This window comes from Poecilia mexicana, unplaced genomic scaffold (genome assembly GCF_051168715.1).
Source record: "Poecilia mexicana isolate PSO_F unplaced genomic scaffold, ASM5116871v1 scaffold_22, whole genome shotgun sequence".
Lineage (NCBI taxonomy): Eukaryota > Metazoa > Chordata > Actinopteri > Cyprinodontiformes > Poeciliidae > Poecilia > Poecilia mexicana.
Genome location: NW_028263391.1, coordinates 2,542,653 through 2,564,781, shown reverse-complemented (window position 1 = coordinate 2,564,781; position 22,129 = coordinate 2,542,653). Strand labels below are relative to the sequence as shown.

Below are 22,129 nucleotides of genomic sequence, written 5' to 3'. Positions count from 1 at the left end.
TGTCTATGACTGTCATGAAGTGCCATTTGGTAAATAATGACACTTTAATGTAAAGTTGGCACTCTTACTGGACTTTCAATGCAACTTTTAGAGCAACTTCGCATTAAAAGTGTCATAATTTACCGAATCACACTTTATAACAGTCATAAACATTCATAAAGACTTCTTCATGGTCATGACAGATGTCATGTCATGTCCAAAGAGCCACTTGTTCCACTAGCAGTAGGCCAGATGGTTCTTGTGTATGCTTTCATCTTGCCACAACACACGATGTGACCCATAAATGGACTATTGAGAGCTTCAGACAGGACTTCTATCTGAAGCCAATCTGAGCTGCAGGAACCCACAGCGTCATCCCTGATGGGTCCCTCGGTCTGCATGATGCTATTTGCCCTCTAATGTTCTCTACAGAATCTCTTAGGCCAGAAGCAGAAAAGTAAAGACTCACATTAAATAACACAAAGCAGAAGTCTAACTACAATTAAGTTCAGAAGACAACTGGTAATACTGGATTTGACTGAATAAATAAAGGTGAGTAGAAGTGCGAGTCAGACTTTTCAGGTCTTTATTTGTGAAGGATTTTACTAAAACTTAGTGTTGTTTGTTATACAAAGGCCAATAAAAAACACTGAAGTTTGTGGTGATACATGTATTTAGTGAGTGTGTAAGGCCCTGTCATTACAGTCAACAAGCAGGATCAGTTCAGATGTCAATATCCCAACATGCCTTACTGACAGGAAACACTCTGGGTGTGTGTGTGTGTGTGTGTGTGTGTGTGTGTGTGTGTGTGTGTGTGCGTGTGTGTGCGTGTGTGTGTGTGTGTGTGTGTGTGTGTGTGTGTGTGTGTGTGTGTGTGTGTATGTGTCACCTTGTTTGTAAATCATTGACAGATCCAGAACAGAGAAGTGTATCGATGCCTGTTTTTTCCAAGCTGCTTGGAGTATGGAGCATGTGACACATCAAATTAGAAATGTTCAATTCTAAAAGGAAAGAAAGAGGATCTTGCCTGCTGTCAGTCAAAGGGCCTGTAGTAACCATGGCTACGAATGTGTGAATGATTGATTAATTGTAGTGTGAAGCACTTTTGAGTCCTCGGACTTGATAAAGCACTTTACAAGTGAAGCCATTTTCCAGATTCTCCTTCCAAAACCAACCTTTTCATATCAGCATTCAACTTAATCCTACTACTACTACCAGAGCAATTCTGTTGGCTACTTCTGGCATGATAGCAGACGCTGCAGTAAAGCGGTTTGTGTTGGTATGCAGTGAGCTGTGTTATTAAAGCAACTGGTTTAGCCAAACTTCTGGTACAAACCTGCAAACATTTCCGTTAGAAGCCAGGATTTGCCTGGACATGCCTACATGTTTCACTGTTCACTGCTACACTTTCAACCAGATGGAAGCAAAGTTGTGGCTTCAGCAGGCGCATGTTGAACATGCACCCAGAGGGAACCTGGACTATTACTGCGATCAGTCAATTCACTTCCATCAGAAGCTCTCAAGGTCCAAAGACTCCATCTTCATGCTGACTGGTTGTTTTCTAGTGATACCAGATTAAGCCCTTTCTTCCTACCATCCCAGACACTAACATGTAAAACCCTACTGGAGCTTTGGTCAGGTCAGACCAAAATGGCGCCTTTTCAGGAACAAACACAGGAAGGGTTTTCACCCAAGCAGAGGTTCTGACCTGGGACATGGAGGACAGAGGGGGATTGTTGGGGTCCTCCCTCCTGGACTCCTCCCAGCCACCACAGCACCTCCACAGGCTCAGGGGGGCCGACAGCAGCACAAGAGAGATTAAAGGGGATGCTGGGGAACGTCGCCACATCCTGAGGTTCCTGGATGAAGTGAGGGACCCCTGTGGAGGAGGCACAGAGGAAGACGACCATCAGGGAGCTGAGCAGGAGCAAACGCAGGGACAGATTTACTACCGCAGCGTGTTTACGGCCTTACCTTCAACTGTTATCCAGGCTCGTTCAGAGGAGAACATCTGATCATGGGACTCCACCACACACCAATACTGACCAGCATCCTGCTGCTGGACCGACTTCACACTGCAACCACAAGGTAGAACGTCACAACCATGGACATGGTTCAGCACTGCTGCCTCTGCAGGTCCAACAGAAACGACAAACAGCTGACATCACCTCTACAAACGGACAACCAACAACAATCTGCTGGATCAAAGCGGATTGGTCCTCCATGGTGGAGGAAAACTGTTCCACCGCACCACGCAGCTGTCTTCTGATGGCATCTACACCAATATGGTTTTTCAAGTAAATAGTAGTGGTGAGACTCAATTAACATTTTTTATTTAATTAATTGGAGGGTCCGCAATTAATTACATTTTAAATGAAAACTACTGTATATACTGATATTGTAAATAGCATTTTCAATTAAACAAAAACATTTTTGCTGCTAAATTATTAACAAATAAATATAAATATGAATTAAACAACAAAGATCTTTATTGTTTTTAATCATTTATTAAAAATGGTCAATTTTTAATAATTTATCATTATTATTTATAATATTTATCATTAATCATAAATTATAATAATTAATGACTATTATTACAGTTAATATTAATTAATTATCATTATTATTGCTAATAATAATTTGTAATAACCATTAGATTCTAGCTAGTCATTGTTCCAGTGGTTTAGGAAGCCTTGATCATTCATTTAAATTCTTCAGAAATATGGACTGTGGACGCTGACATTAGCGTTGGAGACTTCTGTGTTGCTGCTACATGTTTAGCAATGAGATGCTAGTTTAGGCTAGAATATCTTTACTGGTAGGTTAACTCCTTTTAGTACAATAGTCTTTTCCAGCATCTCATCAGATTGATTTTTGAATCAAAAACTTAAGCCCCTGTCGGCCAAGAGAACTTGTTTTGTAGTTGTTTGAGAATGTCCCGTGTGCGTCAGATTGAAGGGTGTACCAGAAACATGTGAACACAAAGCTTCCGGCTGGAACATGTTAAAGTCCCAGCCCTTGTAAATAGCAAGCTAAAAATCAATGTTGTACATACTGAAATATGGTAAATGACTTGTACTTGTATAGCGCTTTGTCACATCCAGAGGTCCACAAAGTGCTTCGCACTACAGTCAGTCATTCACCCACACATTCCCACACTGTTGTTGGGGAGCTACTGGACAAAGAAGGGATCAAACCAGCAACCCCACCAACTGCAGGACAAACTCCTTCAACCGTCATCATCATTGTGTCTATAGGGTGAAAACAGTCGTTTCATCCATCACTATTTCATTTCTCTGACAGAAAGTCTTATACTGGACACCATTTAGGAATTTATGGTCAACCCAGTGACTATTCTAGATGCCCAGTCTCTGTGGCTACAAATCAAGGCGTGTGTGATGTAGCTGGAAATCTCCAACCAAAGAGCTGTGTATTACAGCCAAGTATCTCTACCGTGGTCTCATCTGTTCTACAAGACTGGTTGATCAGATGCCACTGTTGTCTGCATCAGTAGCGCTGCACCTTTCCAACAAGTCAGGCTTGTACTATGTGTACAGCCATTATTTTTAGTCTTTAACGTAATAAGGGGTTCAAGTGCTACCTGAGATGGAGTATTTCAGTTTTCTTGAGATTTCTTTGAGGATTGTGCACTTTCCTTTCTCCTTATTGATGGTCAGGTGATCAAGTACATTTAATTATCTACTTTGAAGTCAGGTTGGACTTCATACTTTCCATTTTGGCTTCAGTTTTATGAAATTAATGACAGTGTGGACAATGTTTTGGATGTTTATATACATTTCACTTTAGATGTAAATAATAGAATCAACTGAAAATCATATTGCTTTTGTTGTTCCCTAAAATGTAACCCCCAAAGCATTCTCTTTCTTTCAACCGTCTAATCTTTAGGGAAAGATCTGTTTTCAGATCAAAAGAATACTGTGTTAGGTATTATAAAGTGACTGAATTTCCTCACTTCAAATAAAAACTAAAGAAGGTCGGATTTTCTGAGTGGCTCATGCAACTGCTTCTTTCTAAGTGTTGGGATCGTTACATCAGGCCCTTTGCTCTGGGGAAGCGTTGGAACAGCGTACTGCTTCCTGAACCATTCTTCTGTTTGGAATGGCTGCTGACAGAGCGGGACCACAAAGGTCTGAGCCGAGTGGCCCAGTGGGCCACAGTGTGCTGCCAAGCATGCTGTCCTGATTGAAATCTGCTTTCAGTGGGAGACAGAGCTCTGACAGGACCTCAGCACACTGAATGAGAAATAACAACCACTTAAAATTAAACATAGGTGTATTTATTTCTTATTTGTCCAAGTCTTTTCTACTCTGCCTAACACTCTATAACATTAATTTTTTTTAAAAATCTGTCTTTCATTTCACTGGCATAGAATAAAACAGCTTTTAGATTCTGATTTAGAACTGAAAAAGTGACAGATTTATACAGAAATCCTGCAGCACGAGTCAGAACTCCTTATGTCCTGCACTTCTCTGCTACTGCTGACAAATTGATGCAACAAATTCAGACAAAATGAAGTCTTCTTGAAGTAGAAACAACACAAAGTATCCGCCTTTAATTCACTTTCCTTTTTTATTTGTAGTAAAAAGGACGACAAACATCCAGGTACAATCCATTTTAGATAAAATGTTTGGTGTTAGGTGGTGTTTTTTGGCCGTGTCAAAATCGATGTGTTTCAATAGAAACACTTTTTTTACATCACAACACGACATCACCACTGGCACAAACTACGAAGAAGACAATGACAGGAAGTAGTAGGAGGATGACTTATCCAATTAACAAACTAATTAAGGTATGATTTAAATTGCGTTTCATATTTAGTAGAAACACAGCAATTGTGAAATTTTGTTTTTTCAACATAAATGGAACATTGACAAAGTTTGTGACGGAAACACAGCTACTGACTCCTCTTGAATTAAAAAAAAAGACAGATGTCCTGACTGTGATGAAGACAGTTTAAATGATGCCAAGACTTGACCATAATCTAGAAACGTGTCACCTAGTTGGCAAAAAAAAACAGTAACAGTTTCGTGTTATCAGGGCATTAGAGGTTAAATTTTAATCTGCCCTTGGGAAGAACGAGGAGGACAAAGTTTACAGGGAGGCGTGGGAGAAGTAAAATGATTAGTGTTGAAAACAAAAGAACAGCCCAGCCTCTATTTACGGCTGATCTGCTGTTTAGCCTTCAACAGAGCAGAAAAAGCACCAGCAACATTCACAGGTTCACTCAGAACCAGAGCTTACAGCCATGGGGAGAAAATCACTCCTAATCTACTGATTTGATTTGTTTCTTCATCCAGAGAAGGAAAATAAAGTGATGATGTTGTCTGGGCAACGTCACAGTCCCTGTGACTCATTCAGACATCTTCCCTGTTTTTCAAAGCCAAAGCTTGAACCTGTTGCCACTGTGCCGTTTTCATTTTCACAAGTTTAAAGGATGAACATGTTTTGTAATTAACTGCAGACAATATGGATACATTTGCAATAGGGGTGCACTGATTTACCAGCCAGCTGACTCATCGGTGCCCATTTCCTTAATTTTGAGAGATCGGTGATTGGACGATAGTTGTGTGAAAAGCAGATCTTATCCCCCGATTGTAACTAGGGTTAGCTCTGCTCTGCCTTTAGAGAGGTTTGACTGACAGACCAACCCACCAGGTCATGTCTGCATGTTTGCAGTTAACAACAGTCAACTCACTATTGCCAACTCGGCGAGCTTCTTTCTACATTTAGCAACATTCAGGCAAAAAAAATAAAAAAAATGGAATTGGCCAAAATCCATCCTTTTTCTATACACCCTTGTCCCTTAGTGGGGTCAGGAGGGGTGCTGGTGCCTATCTCCAGCTAACGTTCTGGGCGAGAGGCGGGGTCACCCTGGACAGGTCGCCAGTCTGTCGCAGGGCAACACAGAGACAGACAGGACAAACAACCATGCACACACACCTAGGGACAATTTAGACAGACCAATTAACCTGACAGTCATGTTTTTGGACTGTGGGAGGAAACCGGAGTACCCAGAGAAAACCCACGCATGCACAGGGAGAACATGCAAACTCCATGCAGAAAGTCCAGGCCGGGAATCGAACCCAGAACCTTCTTGCTGCAAGGCAACAGCTCTACCAACTGCGCCACTGTGCAACCCGAATTGGCCAAAATCAGAATCGGTAATCGATCAGGTTTCTTGGTAATCAGCGACCGCCAAGAAAACAATGATCGGTGCACCCCTAATTTGGAAGGCACTGTGAACTCAGCCATGTTGATCTCAATCATTTCCAGTGTGGTGTTGCTGGACCTGTGGGACGTCTCCCAGTGCTGCTCTCCCAGGGTGAGGAAGACCTGATCCGTGCTGTACAGCTTCTCCCCGTCCTTCATCCAGATGATGTCCGGTTCGGTCAGGCCTTCCACAGCGCAGCCCAGGCTCACCTTGTTCCCCTGAGACACTGTCTGATTGGACGGGTGCTTCGTGAACAGCACGCCTGCAGAAGAGGAGGGATACTTCCTAAACCACTCCAACACTACCATACATACATACATAGATATAATTTTTTTTTCTACAGATGAAAAATAATTAATTTTTGCTATGTTAATAAGAATGATCTGGAAGTACACCTGCTTCTACAACGTCAGAAGGCTTCCATTTGTTTCTATTTCTTAATTTTACTGATTTCTTTCGCAACAAGATGGATAAATGCAGGAAAGAGATGAGCAGCACCACACAGGAGTGTGATTGACAGCACCAAACCCGCCTCCTGACCCTGATTGGTTGGTTAGTTAGCAATGGGAGAAGCCAGAGGAAATTGATTTTTTTTCCCACAGATTATCTGTCTCACTGTCACAATATAGTGACAGTTTCAACAAATATATTAAAAAATATATAAATTATAGAAGTTACATACTGCAACTTTAATGAGCAATTGAGGCAAATTAGCCAATATGCAGTGGATCCTATTTGCTGATTGTTTGTGGAATGTAACAAATTGTGAAAAATGTGCCTATTTCCAGATTTCCAAACAAAGGCAGCACATATTTGAAAAATTACAAAAAAAGCTACATGACATATGTATAATTGGGTGGTATTTGCAAAGCAGCCATTTTCTTTGTTTCTGATTGGCTGAATTCCCAAGAGCAGAGATAAGGAAGCATGTAGAGGTTAGCTCCTGTGGTAGTACCAGGATGGTTTCCACTGTTCACATCAAAACTTATTAAGGTATATGTGGTGTTGACCTATTTAAATTAAACATTTATCAGTGTTTTTAGAAAATGTCCCAAGTATTTGAAGGTTTGAGTTCATTGCAGGCCACTTAACTTCCTAATCCCCATGGATACGGGCTCAAGCTGACCCCACAAGAGATTTCATGGAGTCCTGAGACTGAGGTCAGGACTCCATGCAGGGCATTCCATCCTTTCCACTCCTCAGTTCTACAGCTGGTCCCTGATAAGCCCCACTCTGTGGAGGACTGGCTGTCCCAAAAATGTCAGAGATTAATCTTCATTTTTCCAAGTTTTTATGCCAAAATGTACTCCTCCTTTTTTACTCTTATCTACTATAGCCCTAACATGTCATTGTAGAATTTAGATGAAGATTTGCTCCCATTTGCAATAGAAGCACAACTACAGATCACCACCTTTTTCAGAACCATCAACAAACCTGAGGCATTGTTCAGATTTGTTGACCAGTCTCCTTGAGTAGCTAGAGTTGAGCTAAATCAGGTTGGGATAGAGTCTACCTTCACTAAAACTTCTCAGACTGCTGAATCCGCTCCATACAGTCATTGTCCTCCATTGGAACCCTCAACTCTGTCACAGTTAAACCATCTAGCAGCTCATTTGAAATATGTCATCCTTCATCCACTTTGCACAATGCACCAATGATGTAACACCATCATTGATCGTTGCTTCTGTCTTCTGGAGTTTGAAAGGCCTCCTAACATACTTCTTGTCACTGTGTCCATAGAGCGCCGTCTTTGTCTCGTTTGTCTCCTGAAGCCATGTGGTTTGTCCATAAGAGCAGCTTTCTTGCTTGGCATCTTATCAGTCCATGTGAAAGTAAAGTTGACTGAGGACAGTCTGATGATCGTCTACAGACCGTGGATGGTCTGTGCCTCTGAACATTAAGATCTAGTGTCCAGAGGCTTCTAAGTCAGGTGAAGCTTTAGCCTTGCTATTTCCTGGTTTGTTCCTAAAACAATTTAATCTGAGGAGGAGAAGTTTAGGTCTTCTTCCAGATCTTTGGAAAATGAGAATACATCTGTAGAACTGGTCCTTATGTACAGTTGCAGAGACTGATGATCTTCAAAAGACTGTCTTCTACCAATATGTTTCTCTCACTTTTAGAGAGTTCCCTACACGCTCCTGATCTTCTAAGTCTTGGTTGACCCAATGACAAAGAACAGCAGCTGCATTTACTCATAATCTCTGCCAAAGTCAATGAAAATAGAAACGTGTTTGTCCCACTTATTCAAAGATTTCCATGAATGTACAAATTTAGGCTGTGTGTAATGGAGAAATTCCACTTTGGGCTCAAATCATAACACACAGTTCACAGAGAATACCTGGAAGAACAATGGTCTCCGTAAAGCAGTACCAGTTTTATTAATATTAGATCTAAAGTCCAATCTGACAGATGCGAGTGTTGAAGTAATTTTGTTGAACAATAACTTACATTCTTTAAAACTTAATTTATCTCAGTAACGCTACTCAAAAAGTCATTTTGATGACTTTTTTTTAATTTTTGGAGAAACTGAATTTTGTGTTTTCATAAGCCGTAATAATCACAGTGAACTATAATAAAAACACTCATGCATCCTTCTCTATGTAATGAATGTGTATAATATATTCATTTTTTAAAATGTAACTACTGAAATAAATAAGCAGTTTGATAATATTTAAACTGCTCATGAAATGATTCAGTGAGATGAATCTGTACAAAGTTCAGATCTTTCATAGTCACCTGTACGCTGGTGCACACAAGATTAGACCCTTGAAAAACTAAATTCTGACTATAATCTCTGACTTCAGAACTTAATCTCAGAAGTTTGACATTTTCTCAGAATAAAAAAACCCCTCAGAATTCCGATTTTAACATCAGAATCTTTTTTTTTTTCTTTTCCCAGTGGTCCTAATCCTTTTCCACACCTCAGTAGATGTTCCTGTTGGACCAGAGGTAAAGTTTATTGTGGAAAATAATACACACCAGCCTCACTCCTGGTGTTTCTGCTTCATTTAGAGAGGAAAGTTCACATGTCAGAATTTATTGTCCCTCCCCGGTCCAACAGGTGAGAGTGAAAGTTCGTCCTCAGCATGTTCACCTGACTGTTCCCAGAGGGGGACACCGAGGCTGAGAAAGTGGGGAAACCATTAGCTCTCCCAGCTAACTGGCTCATTAACACTCACCGCTCCCACAGCTCCCAGTAAGAGTCCGCAGAGCAACAACAACGACCCACAGCAGCGGCTTCATCCTCTCATCGTCTCAATGGGCTCAATGGGCTCCTTCATCTGCCACTTTTACCGACGTGTCACTCCGCTCCGCTCTTCCTCATCGTTAATAAAGCCTGACTTTCCAGCGTGTGAACGGAGGAACACCGACGGAATGACCGGGGGAGGGGAGGAAAACACTTGAGGAGCCGCGGAACAGAGCAGAGCCGGAGGAAAACAAGCTGGTGGTAGAGCTCCTCCTCCTGAACAAGTCCTGAAAACTCAAAATGTAGGAACTTTATCATTAAGTGGAGCACATTATATGGATTAATTATTTGTTAACTATGATGACTTTCCACTAATGAAAACATGACATTTAAAATATTTCATAAAACTCAAATTGACTTTTTGAATATATATATATATATATATATATATATATATATATATATATATATATATATATATATATATATATATAATAAAATTTCCTTTCTCACCCTTCGCGGGTGGTCTCTTTCATCCTCTGAGCTCTGGTCCTCTACCAGAGGCCTGGGAGCTTGAGGGTTCTGCGCAGTATCTTGGCTGTGCCTAGAACTGCACATTTCTGGACTGAGATGTCTGATGTTGTTCCTGGGATCTGTTTTAGCCACTGCTCCAGTTTGGGGGTGACTGCCCCGAGGGCCCCGATGACCACAGGCACCACTGTGGTCTTCACCTTCCAGGCCTTCTCCAGTTCCTCTCTGAGGCCCTGGTATTTCTCCAGTTTCTCATGCTCTTTTTTCCTGATGTTGTGGTCACTTGGTATTGCTACATCCACCACAACGGCTGTCCTCTGTTCTTTATCCACCACCACAATGTCCGGTTGGTTCGCCATTACCATCTTGTCTGTCTGGATCTGGAAGTCCCACAGGATCTTAGCTCGGTCATTCTCCACCACCTTTGGGGGTGTTCCCCACTTTGACCTCGGGGCTTCCAGTCCATATTCGGCACAGATGTTCCTGTACACTATGCCCGCCACTTGGTTATGTCGTTCCATGTACGCTTTCCCTGCCAGCATCTTGCACCCTGCTGTTATGTGCTGGACTGTCTCAGAGGCCTCCTTGCACAACCTACACCTTGGGTCTTGTCTGGTGTGGTAGATCTGAGCCTCTATTGCTCTGGTGTTTAGGGCCTGTTCCTGGGCGGCCAGGATGAGGGCCTCTGTGCTGTCCTTGAGTCCAGCTTTCTCCAGCCATTGGTAGGATTTCCTGATATCAGCCACTTCAGTTATTTGTCGGTGGTACATCCCATGTAGGGGCTTGTCTTCCCATGATGGTTCCTCCAGCACCTCGTCCTCTGTTCCCCATTGTCTGAGACATTCGCTGAGCACATCGTCCATTGAGGCTTTGTCCTTGATGTATTTATGGATCTTGGATGTTTCATCCTGGACAGTGGCTCTCACACTCACTAGTCCTCTGCCTCCTTCCTTACGGCTTGTGTACAGTCTCAGGGTGCTGGATTTGGGGTGGAACCCTCCATGCATGGTTAGTAGCTTCCGAGTCTTAACGTCCGTGGCCTTTATCTCTTCCATTGGCCAGCTAATTATTCCGGCAGGGTATCTGATTACTGGTAAGGCATAGCTGTTTATTGCACGGATCTTGTTCTTGCCATTGAGCTGGCTTCTCAGGACTTGCCTTATTCGTTGGAGGTATTTGGCTGTGGCTCCTTTCCTTGTGATCTCATCGAGGTTGCCATTTGCTTGTGGTATTCCCAGGTACTTGTAGCTGTGCTCTATGTCTGCTATTGTTCCCTCTGGGAGTGAGACCCCTTCTGTGCGGACGACCTTCCCTCTCTTTGTAACCATCCGGCCACACTTCTCTAGACCGAATGACATCCCAATGTCAGTGCTGTAGATCCTGGTGGTGTGGATCAGTGAGTCGATGTCTCGCTCGCTCTTGGCGTACAGCTTGATGTCATCCATGTAGAGGAGGTGACTGATTGTGGCCCCATTCTTGAGTCGGTATCCGTAGCCAGTCTTGTTGATGATTTGGCTGAGGGGGTTCAGGCCTATGCAGAACAGCAGTGGGGACAAAGCATCTCCTTGGTATATGCCACATTTGATGGACACTTGTGCAAGTGGTTTGCAGTTGGCTTCAAGGGTGGTTTTCCACAGCCCCATCGAGTTTGCAATGAAGGCTCTCAGAGTCCTGTTGATGTTGTACATCTCTAAGCATTCAATGATCCAGGTATGTGGCATTGAGTCATAGGCTTTCTTGTAATCAATCCAAGCGGTGCACAGGTTGGTGTGTCGGGTTTTGCAGTCTCGGGCGACTGTGTGGTCTACAAGGAGTTGGTGTTTGGCTCCTCTGCTATTTATGCCGATGCCCTTCTGTGCCGTGCTCATGTATTTATCCATGTGCCCGCTTATCTTAGCTGCTATGATGCCTGACATGAGCTTCCATGTTGTAGAGAGACAGGTTATTGGCCGATAGTTGGATGGGACTGAACCCTTTGAGGGATCCTTCTGGATCAGGATTGTGCGCCCTTCAGTTAGCCATTCAGGGTGAGTCCCATTCTGTAGCAGCTGGTTCAGTTGAGCTGCCAGTCGCTCATGGAGGGCAGTGAGTTTCTTTAGCCAGTAGGCATGGATCATGTCAGGCCCTGGTGCTGTCCAGTTTTTCATACCCGAGACTCTTTCTTGGACATCTGCCACAGTGATGGTTACCGGGGCTTGTTCAGGGAGGTTGCTGTGGTTTGCTGTGCATTGCTGTTGTGGGACGCCTCCCTTTCCCATATGCCTTTCCAGTATTGTTCAGTCTCCAGCCTTGGTGGGTATATATATATATATATATATATATATATATATATATATACACACACACACACACACACACACAATATATATATATATATATATATATATATATATATATATATATATATATATATATATATATACACACACACACACCTCCTGGATTTTGTTGATGCTTATTCTTTTCTTTTTTTTCCCAAAATATTTTTATTGAGATTTTTCAGTTTGGAAATACAATCATTTAACTATCTGAACACGTTTTCTTTGTGGTAATGCTTATTCTTTTTACTATCTTTTTTGACACTATCTTTTTGTGACAAATTGTGACTCTTCGTCATTTGTCATTTTATTTATTTCCTTAAACATTCATATTCATATTTCCAGTGTTTCCTCCCTACACTTCATGACTCTTCTTCCACAGTTCCTCATCTGATTTCTTTCTTTCACAAATGTTTGTTTAATCTTTGTATTTTTTTGTATAATCACATTATGTATCTCTAGTAAATGTCTTTTTGTTTTTGACCTCTGTAGACCACTTAATTTTACATCAGCCTGTATGAAAAATGCTCTACAAAGATGTATTCATGTATAGATGGATGAATGGATGGATGGACAAATGTATAGCTGGATGGACAGATGGATGGATGCCTCTAATCGGTTTTAAATGTCCCTGCAGCTGAGAGATATTCACATGGCCAGAAGATGTCCACTGCTATCCTGTGTCTCTGCTGCAGCTTCCTGTTGAGAGCATCCTGTTTACAGCCACACAATGTCCAGGTTGATTGAGCGTTGGCTAACAAAGAAATACAGTTTAACCAGAAGATTTAGTGCTGGAAAACACAGATAGATGGACAGAAGGTCTATCTGTGAAGGTTATCGAGCATTTAGTTGCATTCTGATAATTTTTTCTTTTTTATCAGTGAAAGTTTATGTCAGAAATATTTTAAATGTTTTAGGTAGCAATTTAAAAAAAATGTTTCATTAAGTTGATAAAAATAAATCAAAAAGATATTAATAGTGGCCAGTGAATTAGAATTCAAATGTGTAATGTGTAAGAATAGTAATCACTCATCTTTGGATTTATGGACTTAACAATTTAGAGTTTGAATTAACATAAGTTCATGTTATTGATCTTTTCCCAGCATTTTCTTTGATTCACTTTCCCATCAGCTCAATTCTTAATCTCTTGTTTTTCTGGTGAGTAGAATCAGATTAAGCTGGTTGGGAAAGAATCTGGATTTGTTGTAGTTTACTTTAACTGGGCCATTACAGCCATGCTGTTGTAGATCAGCAGTTTTAGGTGACCCAGTTTGGACCCGTGGTTTCCAAAACAAGCCCATATCATCACTCCTTCACCACCATGCTTGACAGTTAAAGTGCAGTGTTTGTGTTTGGCCAAACACGAGATGTCCCCAAGAACTGTCGCTTTTTTTTCCTTTTTTTTTTTTTTTTTAAATAAAAAACATGTTTCCTTTTTCCACCTCGCTAAAGAAGGTGGAAGGTTTTGTATTTTGCTAATTATCTTTTTATGAGCTTTAACGTCAACCTGCTGCTGTAGGCCTGTGGCGTTTCACATGGAGCCAATTATGATGTGAATACACAAACCTGTCGAACATGTTCAGCTGGCAGTTCTTTTCTCCTGACAGAGCGACAGAGGTTGTTAAAACTGGACTCAAAAGGTTTTCAAATGTCAGTGAGGTTTTAAGAGAAAAAAATAAAGCATACACTGACTGACTTGTTAAGCATCTGCTTTAATTAAATACAAGAAAAAAAAAGATTACAAACAAATTTCCATGGACATGCTGGAGAGCCACTCCTTCACTCCACCTGTTTGTTTCAGCAGCAGAGTACAGAGTTTAAACAATCACAGAGCAAAACACCGACTCAGACTGGCTTTAACAGAATATCACTTCAGTTGATTATTTTAAAACAATAACGGTAAGTGAAAACAGCTGCTTAGTGTCTTAGTTACTTACAGTCATGGTAAAAAGTAAGAACACACTTTGAAAAAGTATCCACAGGCCGTTTTAAGTACAACCTTTCCACTTTTAGTTCCGTTCCATTAATACGTTTTATTGTGAATGAACCAACAGAAAGCAGTGCAAACCTGTGGAGTCGGAAGAAAATGGTGGCAAGTTTCACAAAGTCCTTCACAACCACAACTCTAAAAAGACATGCAGAACTGTTCAGTCCCTAAATAAATTCCAGCACAACCAGTTTTCTTCAGAAGTCGCCTAATTGTACACAAGAGTCCAGATTTGTGCAATAAAATCTGAGTCTGGATGCAGATGCTGGGTTTGTGTGAGAGCATTAGAGAACGAGCAGCATCGTGGAGATGCAGCAACCCAGCAGCACCTCAGGGAGGAAGTTCTGGAGAAGTTAAAAAGCAGGGTTAGGATCTAGAACGACATTCCAAGCTATGAATGTGAACAGCAAGAAGGAAAACATTGTTTTATTTTGTTTGTTGAGAGACAGAAACAGGAAGTCCAGTCTGCGTCCAACAGACGTGGAAGAAGGTCGGATGGAGGAAGACCTGTTCAGAGACTGCAGAGTGGGGAGGAGGTTCACCTTCACATGCAGTCAGAGCCGCTTTAGATCAAACTGCATGCATGTGCTAGAATGGCCTAGTCGAAGCTTAAAATCAAACAGAATTTGTGGAGTGCCTGAAAATTGACGTTTTCAGATGGTCTCCGTTCGACTGACTGAAACAGAGATGTGAATGGCTCCGTCTGCTGGGAGACCTGCAGCATTCTCCTCATGCTGTGAGCTGATTGGTCGATCACACTTCTTCTGAAAAACACTGAAGGTTGAGGCAGATGTCAGGGGGTCTGAAAACTTTTGTGCTGATCTGGACGAGTCTGGGCCTTTTGTGCTCCATGTAGTTTTTCCCTCATTGCTTTTCACATTATTTCATCATCTCTGTTCAATAAGCAACAGCATTGGGGAACCTGTGATGTGGGATTCTCTAAAACTAAAGTCAGATTTAAATCATTGTAAAACATGATGAAGTGTCTTTGTATGACTGGATTATCAAATATAAATACATAGCTGATGAGACGAGTGAAGAAATCTATGGAATTATTAATTTATGGATGGTTGGGGGAACTAAGCCGACACTGACTTTCACAGAAGAAGTCGGGTTCAGAGACTCAAACCCAGCTCGACTGTTTGCTCATTATATTACATGTTTACGTCTGCTGGATAATAAGAAGCAACACAAACGCTGCCTAAAAGAACAACACACTGCTGGGTGGAGCTTCTCGGGGTCACATGGTGGGACGTGCTAAAGATGGCGGTGATTAAATAAAACTGCAAGGCATGAGAGGGGGGGAGAAGCGGTTTAATGTTTTTGCTAACGGGTAAGTACGACGTGATGCCCCACTGAGCAGCTGCATTATAAAGCCACCAGATCTCATGCAAGACAAAAACAGTCGTGAAGCGAAGCCTCCTGAGCTCTGCTGCAGGGCCAGAGTCACACCATGCAGAGAAAAACTGATTAAAAAAACCTGCTGTTTTTTCTCCTCTTCTGCATCAAGATCATCTTTCTCATTACAACTTCCTTCTCTGGACTTGTGAAAGTGAGTGACATCACTTAAACGTCCCAGTTCTGGAGGTGCATGTCGCTCTGTGAACACTAAAGCCTGGAAGCAAATCCTGGTTAAAAAGCCGCTCTGGATCTCATGGGGGTCGTGTTGAGCCTGCCTCGCCGTCATCGTCCGTCTCCGTGTCTCAGCAGGTCCGGTGTCTGTGTGGAGTGCTGCGGGAAGCACCTCGCTGCAGACCAATAAGAAGCTCCGGCTGGTGCAGGAGGGGGGAGAGGGGGATAGTGGGTTTCAGACCAACACCAAGTCTGGAGTCGTCACTGTAGCGGGGATTCAGGCGAACTTCTTCTTGGTGGCAGTGAAACGCTCCATGTACTGATGAGAGAGGAAGAGAGACGTGGTAACCTGGGACCGGCTCTGAATAGTGTTTGGCTGGTCTGGAGGTACAGAGGTTGACCCCTGACCCTCAGGCTGCTGCTTTTAAACAGGCTGTTAAACTTAAACTCATAACAGAAGTAAAGATGCTGTGTTCTATCAGCTTAACGAGTCTGGTTCCATCTGTCATGAACATCTTTTAGAAATCTCCTTGTTAAAGTCAGGATCTAATCAACACACATAGAGACTTTTTAAGAAGAAGAATCAAAATCCTGATCAACTACATTATAGCTGAATAAACTCTCTCTCACTCTGCTTATAACAGAAAGTGGGGAAGCAAAACATTTCAGCATCATATCGGTTCAGGACAATGTTCTTTAACATTGGGTCCGATAAGTGAAACTAGGCTGTAACAATGGATATTTATTTCAACCTCATTGCCGTTTGTTTATGTGATCATGTGTTATTTGTTTGGTCTTGTGACTGGGTTAGTGACGCAGCACAGGATTATGGGTATTTAACTGAAGCGGAGAAATGCAGGTAGAGTAGTTGCTTACACACACACACACACGCACACACACACACACACACACACACACACATTTCTGCTTCATAAACTGGTGATTTGTTAATTGAGACAGAGAAAGACAGCTTTGTAACTTCTACAGCACTTACACATATTCCTTAGTTAGAGTTTATTTAACCATAAACGGATCTTTGTTGAGACAGCTCAATTCTTAACTTGCTTAGAAAGAGTGAAAAAAACACAAGGATTGTTAATAATAATAGTAATAATACTGAGCTGACCTTTTCATATCCCTCCAGCTCTCGGAGCTTCTTCACCTCGAACAGGTTTCCCTCCACGGAGAACAGGGACACCTGGGACTCAGCCAGGATGGACTCAGGAATGGAGGACAGTTCCAGACAGTTCTCCTCCAGACGCAGAACTTTGAGACGGGGACAGCGAGACACTTCTGCTGACAGCACTGAGATCTGACAGGGAGGAGAAGACCTGCTTACACTCCAAAACCCTTAAAGGATCGTCTCATAGGTTCTACAGGAAGCAGCTGTTATGTATCCCATATTTCTCACAGGGCTTTATGGTGCAGAAAATAACTGAATATTTTCAACAAAATCTTTCACATGTGGATATAAGAGCCTAACTTGGCACAGATGTTCCCAGGAGTTTGCTTTTTGGAAAAAAAAATATATATATTAGCATGATTAAGGAAATTTTCTTCTATTCTGCTAATTTTGCTAATATTTATCACAGATTAATACTTTTGGTGTCAAATCACAGCCTACATATTTTGAACCATAAGAGCATACACATTTTCTCCATCTCCTTTCTCCTTTTTTCTAGTGGACATTTTTCAAAATGGCCACCATAGATGTAATGTAGAATATGTTTGCACTAAAATCACCAGTGGTGGGCACAGCTAACCAAAAAGTTATGTTCACTAATCACTAATTTGCCAAACAAGAATCTTAGCTAAAAAGTAAAAAGTAGCAGAAGCAAACAGTAAACCTCTAACACATAAGAAAATGAGCGGGAACCAAACACTGAACCGCTAAACAGGTAAAAGAAAATTAGCAGAGGCTATCGCTAAACCCATAGAAGAATTAGTAGGACCTAACAAAAAAGTAGCAGAAGCTAGAGCTAAACCTCTAAACAAATAAGAAATTTAAATCACTAAAAACATTACTTTTCCTCATATTCATACAACTTTAAAGCTGCATGAATATGAATATAATGTAATATGAATATGAATATAATATGCTGCTCTATTATTGATAATGAAACCTGGTTTTGGTTGAGGTTGATCTCGATAGCCTGCAGCTCTGAGACCGCTGCTGGGACGCTCTGAATCCTGTTTCTGGACAAATCCAGCAGGTCCAGCTGCCTCAGCGTTCCCAGTCCTGCTGGGAACTCGGTGAACTGGTTCCCGGACAGGTTCAGGGTCCTCAGGGCCTTGAGCTGGCCCACGGTGGGGGGCAGCTGCTGGATCTGATTCCCATTCAAGCTCAGGGTCTCAAGCTTCTTCAGCTTGCCAATCTCTGCAGGAAGGCCAGCTTAAAGAGGGAAAACAGAAATGTGAGAGGAAGCGTGGCTGGAATGTCCCGGAGCAGACACCATCTACCGCTCACTCACTCAGCTTATTGGAGTTCAACGTCAGGCTTTTCAGCTGCAGGAAGTTTCCGACTGAGGCCGGGAGAATCTCAATCTTATTTCCAGACAGATCCACTGTTCTCAGGTTGGAGGTGAGCCTCTGGAGCTCCTCTGGAAACTGAAACCAGGACAAGTTCAGAACAGCGCCATCCAGCCACATTAACGTCGAAATCCCTTTAAAATATACACCCAGGACTGTTTTACACTTTACAGCTGTAGTAAGACGCTATAACGCCTATCAACGATCTGTAATTTGTATGACTAATTCATCGATACCCATTGCTTTTATTTTTCCCTGATTCTGTTGGAAGTGACTCTTTTCCACTTCCTCCCAGCTGCTCCTCCTACCTCCTGCAGGCCTTTGGCCGTCAGCTGAAACACTCCCGTTTTCTGGGAGGTCTCCAGGTGAGACTTCAGCGCGCTGTTGCCCATGTTCCCCTCTGGATCTGGACGTCCAGCTCACATCCAGCTCACGTCCAGAGGTGGGGCCGTTTCCATGGAGCTCCTCCCCCTCCTCCTGGTTAGAAGCTGTTAATGAGATCAGAGGATGAAATCCCTGCAGGACATGCAGTCCACACACCGACACCCTCCTGACAAACAGCTGCTGACATCTAATCATGACTGTGGGAATGAAACACAGTATTGGGATGTTTTCCTTCTTTCCTGATGTGCGTATGTGCAGCAACACAGAAAATCAGGTCCATGTTTGATCGTTTCCAGGTGTAAAATAACACAAACGACAGAATAAAACTGACTGAAGATGCTCATAGATGCACAGACGTAAACATATCACTGATCAACTCTGTGCAAACGGCCTACAAGTGAAATAAACAGCCATGAACTCCACAGACTGCAGTGTTTATGACAATGCAACCATTTTATTTGGATGTTTGCACAGTTAAAAACATGTTATTATGACCCATTTCTGCTGGTTAAAACTCTGAGCTTGTGAACACGAATGAATTGTTGTCTTTGAATACTTCAGTGGAGGCAGTAGATCATGAGCTCACTGCTTTGGGACAAACTCAGCTTTGTTCTGAAATCTGAAAGGTAGCCCTGTCACGATAACACATTTTGCTGCGGGATAAATTGTTTAATCGGTTATTGCGATAAACGATAATATTGCTGTTTTGAGACCATTTTCAAGAAATATAATGGTAATGGCAGAATAATGCGAGAACACATTCTCAAAGATCAATAAACTTTAAATATGAATGAACATTTAACACTGGAACTGGAAGACATTTTAAATATCCTACATAAATAAACACAACAACAAATAAAATGGAAACTGAAGTCTCTGTAAACAAAACCGTCCCTAAAAAAAAAGCAAGCTGGTTGACAGTAAAGAGAAAAGAGAAAAAAGGAGAAAACATGCAAATAGAAATAATTGAGCTTGTTTTAATTTTTCATGCAATTAACTCATGTAACACGACGACTGGAAGGTAAAGAAAATGGGATTCAATAGTTAAATCTATTTTTCCTATCTAATTAATTAGAGAATGTATCTCCAATTTCTGTGGACGGGTGAGTGCAGAGTCAGAGCAAAGAGACGGCAGAGAGAGCCAGACCAACCAGCTGACAGAACCAAGGCCTGTCACGATAACACATTTTGCCGGATGATAAATAGTCCCAGAACGTATTGCGATAAACAATAATATTGTTGTTTTGAGACAATTTTCAAGTTATATAATAATAAATAATGGCATAAAAATTCAAGAAGACATTCTCAATGATCAATAAACTTTAAATTCAAATGAACAATAAACACTGGAACAGATAAACAACAAATAAAATGAATAATGAAATCTCTGCAAACAAAATTATCTTTCAAAAAACCTGGTGTTTTGACACCAAAAGAAACAAAATAATTTTCATTTGCTTGATTTACAAGTAAACAGTAAATCAAGCAAATGAAAATGTATTTGTTTCTTTTCATTTATCTTGCAATTAATTGATTTATTGCTTATTGTGACAACCAACCTTAGATCAACTTAAAATCTGATGTTGATTCATGACTGCAAACTTTAATCTTCCATCAAGACAGTTTTTAAATTTGCCAATAATTTGGATCTGAATTTCAGAAAGAGGAGCAGTGCATACAAACATCCAGCAGGCTGAGCCAAACAGTAGGATCTCTATCAAATTCTTCCTTAAAGTTCAAACTGATATTTAGAAAACCAAAAATATGTGTGAGAAAGCATAACTTTACAGAACGATGAGTTGCTCAAGTTAAATTGGATAAAGATAATTCTCTACAGAGGATGATTAGGACCACTTGATAAAAATCAAAACAATTCTGACGTCAAAGCAGAAGAGCACCGAGGAGCAACCAGCTTCACAGACAGAGACGCAAGATGTGCAGGAAAAGAAACTACCTGGAGGAACATGATGATTTGGTGAGTTTTTTAATGTGGCTGTAGAAATCAAAATTATAAGAATAAAACCACATGTTTTAGTAGCCCTAGTCTTCTTCAAGAACATTCATTCTCAATTCCGCTCATATAATCATGGTTACATTGATTCTTTTCATGACTTGATCCAGAATAGTTATTGAATTTACAAATAAAGTATAAATATTAGGATTCCAATAAATATTTTCTATATATTGCTTTGAATAAAGTGTCATTTTTAGGCTTCCTATCAAAAAGAATCTCCCCTCTCAAATGTTCATAAAATTGAGAGCAAATACATTTAACCTAATGAGACTGAGGAAAAATATTTTTATGAATAAATAGATGTTAAAGTAGTTAAGTCCAGTTAATCATTTAAGATTTTATGAAACTTATAACTTCACTACATACTGACACATTAACTATTGGTCCTCTTTATTATGCTTATCCATTCACTATTAATAGTAAACAAGAAATGTCACCGTTTTATTATCATAACTTTACTAATCAATGTTCTGCTGGATTTTATTGTTGCTTTAGGATATTAACTAGCACCAGTTAAATCATACTACACATTGCTGCTTTCTTTTGTTGTACTGTCATAGTTACCAGAACACGTTAGAATGCCACCTGCACACACACACATCAGTTTCCTGCTAGCAGCTCAGGTCCCTCCACTGTACCACACAGCCGCCTGAGCTCCATGAACCCTCTCAGCTTGGTGTTCCGTGTTAAAGCCTCTCTGCTCACAGATTACCCTGTGACGTGACCCTGCAGCTAACTTCCGGGAGTTCGGTGTTGTTAACTCACCTCACCGTGGACTCGGAGGACGGTTCTGGTTCGGATCAGTAAACTGAACTCTGATCAAATCGATGAAAACAAGTTCAGTGAGGAGGATCAGCTGAGGGCGTCGCTGCTTCAGAATGACTCTCCTCCTCTTCCCTTTCCGGTGTTACACCGACTTCTTCGTCTTCCGTTTGCGGAGTTACGTATACTTTTTGCTGTATTTTTGCCATCTACTGGGCTGGAGTGGTAGTGCTCGAACTGTGACTCCATCAGGACTGCATGGACCAGGATATGGAGGCTTTTGAGGAAAAAAAGAGGTTAAAATAAAGTCCATCACTACATCATGTTTGCCCCTTTCCTTTTCCTCTGAAATACCTTTATTAGCTTTTTTTAGCGTTTTTTTTTTGTTTTTTTTTAGAAATTTGTCTGTGGATTGTATGGAAGTACAGCCTTTGGAACTCAGCACACAGCCCTTTTATATTTTTATATCTTTTATTGATTGAAATTCTGTTTTCAACACCATCATCCTAAATATATTGGTGGAAAATAACCTGTATTCATCAGCTCCTGAATAAGACATTCCCATAAAATGGATATAAACGGTTAAAATTGACCCCTGCAGCATAACACTAAACAGTGGCACTCCACAGGGCTG

General features: G+C 41.3%; 2 protein-coding genes across 2 annotated transcripts in view; both read right to left on the bottom strand.

The window, feature by feature from the left end:
• tyro3 (TYRO3 protein tyrosine kinase) overlaps window positions 1-9,687 on the bottom strand; it is a 23,552-nt gene extending 13,865 nt beyond the window's left edge. Inside the window, exons 1-4 of the mRNA XM_088002752.1 lie at window positions 9,391-9,687; window positions 6,290-6,473; window positions 1,954-2,054; window positions 1,688-1,858 (exon numbers count right to left, since the gene is read on the bottom strand). Of these exons, the coding sequence (XP_087858878.1) occupies window positions 1,688-1,858; window positions 1,954-2,054; window positions 6,290-6,473; window positions 9,391-9,454 (520 nt within the window). The 5' untranslated portion in view covers window positions 9,455-9,687. The remainder of the gene's footprint in view (window positions 1-1,687; window positions 1,859-1,953; window positions 2,055-6,289; window positions 6,474-9,390) is intronic.
• Window positions 9,688-13,939: 4,252 nt separating this feature from the next.
• Window positions 13,940-22,123, bottom strand: lrrc57 (leucine rich repeat containing 57). Its single transcript, XM_014968644.2, has 6 exons — window positions 21,499-22,123; window positions 18,644-18,823; window positions 18,278-18,413; window positions 17,930-18,198; window positions 16,933-17,118; window positions 13,940-16,125 (listed from the first exon to the last, which is right to left on the bottom strand). The coding sequence occupies exons 2-6, from the start codon at window positions 18,725-18,727 to the stop codon at window positions 16,084-16,086; spliced, it is 717 nt and encodes a 238-aa protein (XP_014824130.2). The 5' UTR covers window positions 18,728-18,823; window positions 21,499-22,123; the 3' UTR covers window positions 13,940-16,083.
• Window positions 22,124-22,129: the final 6 nt, after the last annotated feature.

Excerpts from the sequence above, each read along its gene's own strand:
- lrrc57 (XM_014968644.2), bottom strand. The coding sequence starts at position 18,727 with ATGGGCAACAGCGCGCTGAAGTCTCACCTGGAGACCTCCCAGAAAACG. Across the intron at positions 18,414-18,643 it reads CGGCCAAAGGCCTGCAGGAG|TTTCCAGAGGAGCTCCAGAG; the intron begins GTAGGAGGAGCA and ends TCCTGGTTTCAG. Across the intron at positions 17,119-17,929 it reads TCAACCTCAACCAAAACCAG|ATCTCAGTGCTGTCAGCAGA; the intron begins GTTTCATTATCA and ends CCTCCCTGTCAG.